The sequence below is a fragment of the Mandrillus leucophaeus genome, unplaced genomic scaffold, assembly GCF_000951045.1.
Source record: "Mandrillus leucophaeus isolate KB7577 unplaced genomic scaffold, Mleu.le_1.0 Scaffold439, whole genome shotgun sequence".
Lineage (NCBI taxonomy): Eukaryota > Metazoa > Chordata > Mammalia > Primates > Cercopithecidae > Mandrillus > Mandrillus leucophaeus.
In genome coordinates this window covers 1,003,549-1,010,941 of record NW_012104687.1, presented here as the reverse complement: position 1 = coordinate 1,010,941, position 7,393 = coordinate 1,003,549, and the positions used below count along the sequence as shown (strand labels likewise).

Here is a 7,393-nt window from a genome sequence, read left to right as displayed (position 1 = left end):
AATAGAGACAGGGTTTCACCATCTTGGCCATGCTGGTCTCAAACTCCTGACCTTGTGATCCACCCACCTCGGCCTCCCAAAGAGCTGGGATTCCAGGCATGAGCCACGGCATCTGGCCAAGTTTAGTGTTCTTAAGAGAGGATACTATTAATGTTGTTCCCATGAACTGTTGTTCTCGTGACAGATGAACTGAAGGCAGGAAGAGCAAATAAAGGATGAAATAAAGGACTATTACATCCCAGATAGGAAACGAAGGCCCTTGCCAAAATCAGTCACCCTTCAGTAAGAGAGTATTCAAACTTATCCTCACCCTGGAGAACAGTAAAAGCCTAGGTGCTCTGCTCTTAAGATCCTGTCTTGGCAGCCGTGCACGGTGGCTCACACTGGTAATCCCAGCACTGGGAGGCTGAGGTGGGTGGATCACGAGGTCAGGAGTTTGAGACCAGCCTGACCAACATAGTGAAACCCCATCTCTACTAAAAATACAAAAATTAGCCGGGCGTAGTGGCGTGTGCCTGTAATCCCAGCTACTCAGGAGGCTGAGGCAGAAGAATCACTTGAACCTGGGAGGCGGAGGTTGCAGTGAGCTGAGATCGTGCCACTGCACTCCATTCTGGGCGACAGAGTGAGACTCCATCTCAAACAAACAAAAATCCTATCCTGATTCCTAAAGATTCGCTTCAAGGCCCAGGAAAATGGGTGTTAAGTATCTCCACCCCCAGGAATCTTCACTGGAGTCTCCTTACCTGCCCAGGAGTGAGACCAGCAATTTCAGGTGTCCCTGTCCCTGGGGCATAGGCAGGATCCAGAGCGTCAATATCAAAGCTGATATAAATGGGTTTGCCTCCCATCTGCTGCCTGACTTCCGCCATCAGAGGAACCAGCGACTTCATCCAGCAGTCTTCAGCCAGAACGACCCGGAAGCCCTGTGGAGACAGGGACTGAGGCTTCTGCCTGGCAGCATTTACAGGGCGCTTCCTGTTTGCCAGCCCCCTGCTCAGCTCTATGTGCACATCACACTTGACCCTCCATCTCCGTGAGGAGGGAACTATCATCCTATTTTCCAGGTGAGGAAGGGAGGGACAATGAGTGGTAAGGAAGCAGGGTCAAAGCTGACTGATGGATTTGGGGTCAGAAGAGAAGCTCTGCTAAAGCAAGAGTGGGAAACTCAGCAGCTCACGCTAGCACCTTCTGAATTGCTCTGTCCAGAAGACTGGCCTTGGCACATTCTAAAAGCAAGGGATTTGGGTCTTTCCCATGGGGTCTTGTCACACATGTGTACCTGAGAGCTGTTCTGCCTAGAGGGTATGAGGACCAGAACTAAGAAGGTGGCAACTCCTCTTGGGTCCAGACCTCCTCCCCTTTTTTTTTTTTTTTTGAGACGAAGTCTCACTTTGTCACCTAGGCTGGAGTGCCGTGGCACGATCTCGGCTCACTGCAACCTCCGCCTCGCAGGTTCAAGCAATTCTCCTGCCTCAGCCTCCCGAGTAGCTGGGATTACAGATGCATGCCACCAGGCCCGGCTAATTTTTGTATTTTCAATAGAGACGAGGTTTCACCATGTTGGCCGGGCTGGTCTCGAGCTCCTGACCTCAGGTGATCCGCCCACCTCAGCCTCCCAAAGTGCTGGGATTACAGGCGTGAGCCACCCTGCCCAGCCTCCTCCCCTCTTCTAAGCCAGCACCCTCCAAAGGGGTGGGTCGATTTCTGCTTGTCTCCCCACCCCAGCGATAGACTTCCCGTGGCCCATAAACCAACCTCCTCACTCCTGTGCTCCGTATGCCCCTGAGGATGCAAACTCAGCCTTTTATCCCTGCTTTCAGACTTGATTAGCAAAGCCCCTGCTGAACCCCTGGTTGCCACGGCTGAGGCAATGGAGAGGAAGGCATTTCGGGGGGCAGGGGTGGGGGGCATTCGGTCTGTCACCTGGCTCCGGTTGTATCTGTAGGGATCCAACGTTGTGGAATAGCCCCGGATGCCAATCTGCGCCACCCGCTTACAGTCCAGGAGACCCTCATCCACACACCGGCGGAAGGGCGCCCCGTGGTAGAGCTTCTCTCCTAGGGCCTCGTCGGCCGTGTCCGTGTGCGCGTCCACATGCAGCAGCCCCACTGGGCCATGCCTGATGACAACAGGGCAGCTCAGAGGCCAACCCTCCCTGTGGGGCCCTAGCACAGCCACCCTTCAGGCCACCAATACTTGGTGACGATTCACAGCCACAAAGGGGAGACCTGGCATCCATTTTCTGCCTTGCAACTGGTTCCTGTCTTCTTGAGATCACTTAACATCTCAGAAGAACAATAAACTCACAGCAGTCAGGCAGGAAATAGACATGTTTTGGCTGCCACCCACACCTAACACCCAGAATATGCTTAATTTAGAGACAGGATGAGAATCAAGGGTGGTGGCACAGGCGAGCTTGGCTGAAGGCTCAACTAAACCAAGACATACCCTTTCTCCGACCGAGGAAGAGGAAGCTTCAATCCAGCTCTCTCCATAACCTCCATCAACCCCTGCCAGTCACCCAAAATAAACGTATGATCCAAAGCCGTGAGAAATAAATGTAGCTTTGAGCAAAGACCTGCACCCACCCACCTCCAACCAGAATGCCACCCACATGTGCTTCCATAGACACATTCTGGAGCTGCCACCCTCCACCTCGGTCCTTCTGTCTCTTTCTCAAACTAAATTAGCCAAAGTCGGCCAACCCTGGGTAGACTTCCACTACTGGCAAATCAGTCTTTTGATTGTCTGGGAAAGGTGCCCTTTTAGGAGGAAACAAGGGCCTCTCAGCAAGCCCCACCATTGTGCCTGTCAGTGTTTGTTTTTGGCCCTTGAAGCAAAACAGAAACTGAAGTTAACTGAGGTTGTGTATTTCACTAGAGGCTCATCTTCCAAAAGCAGAGGCAAGTTGAAAATGCTGAGCACACATACCAGGACAGATCTAGGGCAAGGGAGGGTGGCCAGAAGTGTTAATAATAAATTGTCTTGGCTTCTAGCTGGTGACTGACAAGAGACGCCTGGAGCTCAACCTTAATTTTGATCCCCAGAAGCAGCTCATAACCTGAGCCAGCAGCAGTCACCTAATGCCACCTAACAGCAAACAACTCAGTCCCTAGCTTCTGGCTTTTGAAACCTTGCTGGGCCAAGCCATTTGGGACTTACTTTTTTGCCACCGCTTGCAATATGGGATATGTGATTGTGTGATCTCCACCTGCAAAGAGGAAGAAGAAAAACGTGTGAAAAGTGAATTGGAAGATTACATAGAATAATCTCTTTTTTTTTTTTTTTTTTTTTTTGCAATGTAGTTTTGCTCTAACTATTGCCCAGGCTGGAGTTCAATGGCGCAATCTTGGCTCACTGCAACCTCTGCCTCACAGGTTCGAGCGATTCTCCTGCCTCAGCCTCCCGAGTAGCTGGGATTACAGGTGTGCACCACCATACCTGGCTAATTTTGTATTTTTAGTAGAGAGTTAATTTCACCATGTTGGTCAGGCTGGTCTCAAACTCCTGACCTCAAGTGATCCACTTGCCTCGGCCTCCCAAAGTGCTGGGATTACAGGCATGAGCCACCTTGCCCAGCTGAATAATTTTAACCCAGTTTTCACCTTTTCAGACTGGGGAGCTATAACCACAGCTACAATAAGATCTTATTGAATGGTGGGCTGCTTAATGAACCTAGGAGGTCAAGGCTGCAGTAAGCTGTGATCGTGCCACTGCACTCCAGCCTGGGCGACAGAGTAAGACACGATCTCAAAAATATGAGTAGCTTGCCGGGCACGGTGGTTTATGCCTGTAATCCCAGCACTTTGGGAGGCCAAGGCGGGCAGGTCACCTGATGTTGGGAGTTCAAGACCAGCCTGACCAACATGAAGAAACCCCGTCTCTACTGAAAATACAAAATTAGCCGGGGGTGGTAACGCATGCCTGTAATCCCAGCTACTCCGGAGGCTGAGGCAGGAGAATCACTTGAACCCAGGAGGCAGAGGTTGCAGTGAGCCGAGATCATGCCATTGCACTCCAGCCTGGGCAACAAGGGTGAAACTCCGTCTCAAAAGTAAATAAATAAATAAATAGCTTGAGCCTAGGAGTTTGAGACCAGCCTGGGCAACATAGCAAGACCATGTCTCTAAAAAGTAAAAGTAAAAATAGGCCAGGCGCAGTGGCTCACACCTGTAATCCCAACACTTTGGGAGGCCAAGACAAGCAGATCGCCTGAGCCCAGGAATTCAAGGTCCACCTGGGCAACACATTAAGACCCCATCTCTGCAAAAAATACAAAAATTAGCCGGGCATGGTGGCAAACTCCTGTAGACCCAGCTACTCAGGAAGCTGGAGTGGAAGGGTCACCTGAGCCCAGGGAGGACAAGGTTGCAGCGAGCCATGACGGCGCCACTGCACTCCCGTCTGGGTGACAGAGTGAGACCCTGTCTCAAAACTAAATAAATAAAAGAGGAAATTAGACGAGCTACTTTAGGAATTGCCTTTGCAGCATATTCTAAGAAAATGCCTAGAATAGCTCTGTTCATTAGAAACGTCTATCATGATGAGAATGTTCTATCTGCACTAGCCCATATGGTAGCCACTCTCCACATGTGACACACATGTGACATACATATAGCTAATATGACTAAGAAACTGAGTATTTTATTTTAATTAATTTAAATTTAGGCCGGGCGCGGTGGCTCATACCTGTAATCCCAGCATTTGGGGAGGCTGAGGTGGGCGGATCACCTGAGGTCAGGAGTTCGAGACCAGCCTTGCCAACGTGGTGAAACCCTGTTTCTACTAAAAATACAAAAAATTAGCTGGGCATGGTGGCACGCACCTGTAATCCCAGCTATTCAGGAGGCTGAGGCAGGAGAATCGCTTGAACCCGGGAGGTGGAGGTTGCAGTGAGCCAAGCTGGGCAACAAGAGCAAAACTCCGTCTCAAAAAAAAAAAATAGAATTTAAGTAGCCACATGTGGCTAGTGGCTACCCTATTGGACAGCACAGACCTAGGAAAGTATTCTTTCTGATAATAATAATAGCTAACATTTATTGAAGCTTAAGATATGCCATGCATAGGTCGGGCGTGGTGGCTCACGCCTGTAATCCCAACATTTTGGGAGGCCAAGGAGGGTAGATCACCTGAGGTCAGGAATTCGAGACCAGCCTGACCAATATGATGAAACCCCGTCTCTACTAAAAATACAAAAATTAGCCGGGCATGGTGGCGAGTGCCTATAATCCCAGCTATTCAGGAGGCTGAGACAGGAGAATTGCTTGAATTCGGGAGGCGGAGGTTGCAGTGAGCTGAGATTGTGCCATTGCACTCCAGCCTGGGCAACAAGAGCAAAATTCTGTCTAAAAAAAAAAAAAAAGATATGCCATGCAGGCATTTCATGTGTACTTTCATTATCTGCCCCTCACAGCATGCGGTGAAGTAGGTGTTATTGTGATCGTTCCCATCTTACGGGTGAGGGCGTGAAGCATCAAGCACGGTATACAGCAACATTGCTAGGGAGAAGTGCAGCTGAGACTTCAAACCATGCCATCCGGAAACTACACTCCTCCCACTATGCCATGCAGGCTAGGCTCTCTCTCTAATTTGGCAAAAATGAATCTGGATATTTAGGAAAAGATCCCTGTCATTTTAAGTATTTGTGAACAAGAGAAAAAGTGAGAGTGGGTCAGGGGTGAGAATAAGGGGAAAGCTGCCCTGTAGGTTGATGTAGATCCTGAGCAGGACAAAAACACCCTCTTTGCAGTTCTCCTTGCAAATAGTCATTAGAAACATCATCTTGGCCGGGCGCGGTGGCTCACACCTGCAATCCCAGCACTTTGGGAGGCCAAGGTGGGCGGATCGCTTGAGGTCAGGAGTTCAAGACCAGCCTGGCCAACATGGCAAAACCCTGACTCTACCAAAAATACAAAAATTAGCCAGGCATGGTGGTGGGTGCCTGTAATCCCAGCTACGTGGGAGGCTGAGGCAGGAGAATCACTTGAACCCGGGAAGTGGAGGTTGCAATGTGCTGAGATTGCACCACTACACTCCAGCCTGGGTAACAGAGTGACACTGTCTCACACACACACACACACACACACGCACGCACAAGTGAAATATTCTCTCCCCAGGGATTAAAATAAATGAATTACAATGCTGTCTTTTCTACTGTCTCCACATATGCAGTGGCCTGCAGGGGAGAAGTAGCTGTACTCAAGCCCCTGATAAATAAACCCTGAGTGCAGGGAACTACTCTGGCTCTTGCAGACTGACATTACCCAAGGTCAGAGGAATACAGCCAGCTGCTACAATTTTCTCATAGGCCTCTTGAATTCGCCGGCAGCTGTCCTGAAGGTTGTAAAGATTGACATTCACATCGCCTAGGTCTGCAACCATGAGGGACTGGAAGGGGAGGGCCCCCGTGCTAGGATTGACTGTCCGAAGCATCACTGATTCTTCCCGGATGCGGCGAGGTCCGAATCTGCCGAAGGAAGAATCGTCCTATCAGCCATCTGCAGAGATTTCAGGCTCTGCTTAGGCCAGGGCTTCTCAGCCTCAGCAATTTGGGACCAGATGATTCCATGTTGCAGTACTGCATAATGGAATGTTTAGCAGCATCCCTGGCCTGTACTCACTAGGTGCCAGTAGCACCCTTCCTCCAAGGTGTAACAACCAAAAATGCCTCCAGATATCGCCAAATGTCCCCTGAGTGCAAAACCGCCCCACTTGAGAATCACAGATCTAGGCGATATATTGAAGAGACTAAAGTGTACTAAATGGCATTAGCCAATTTCATGATCTACCTGAGTCTCAGTTTGCTAATCCGTAAAATATTTACCTTGCACCGTAGTAAGAATTAAATGAGGTAGTCTATGCAAAGCACCTTGCACTTAGGAGACATTTAAAGTGCTGACTTTCATAATTCAGATCAGGGCAGTCAGATATAGTGTTGCTGAGCTGAAGCAGAAATTGCTGATGTTCAATAATTAGGAAAATGAATTTTGCCTCCTCCGACTTGATCCTAGGAAAACTGCCTTCATTTGAGCATTTCTTGAGTCAGGTGACATCTAGAGATTTGGGGAAGGGGCAGCCAGTTTCTGCTCTCAAATGCAATGTCACTTGCCACTGTAAGCTGGGGAGAGGAGAGGAATCCACAGCAGCCATCTCAGCAAGGCCCCAGGATAGGGACACAGAGAAAGTTCAGGCTTCAGAATCCCTTCTTTTTATTTTTCTTTTTTTCTTTTCTTTTCTTTTTTGAGACGGAGTCTCACTCTGTTCTCCAGGCTGTAGTGCAGTGGCACGATCTCAGCTCACTGCAACCTCCGCCTCCCTGGTTCAAGCGATTCTCCTGCCTTAGCCTCCCGAGCAGCTGGGATTACAGGCCTGCGCGACCACACCCGGCTTT

At 49.6% G+C, this 7,393-nt stretch overlaps 1 protein-coding gene across 1 annotated transcript in view; it reads right to left on the bottom strand.

Annotated features, from left to right (window-relative positions):
* The window catches only part of AGMAT (agmatine ureohydrolase (agmatinase)), a 17,743-nt gene that overhangs the window by 7,427 nt on the left and 2,923 nt on the right, over positions 1-7,393 (bottom strand). The window contains exons 4-7 of the mRNA XM_011993986.1: positions 6,267-6,489; positions 3,166-3,214; positions 1,927-2,122; positions 747-926 (exon numbers count right to left, since the gene is read on the bottom strand). Coding sequence (XP_011849376.1) covers positions 747-926; positions 1,927-2,122; positions 3,166-3,214; positions 6,267-6,489 — 648 coding nt within the window. The remainder of the gene's footprint in view (positions 1-746; positions 927-1,926; positions 2,123-3,165; positions 3,215-6,266; positions 6,490-7,393) is intronic.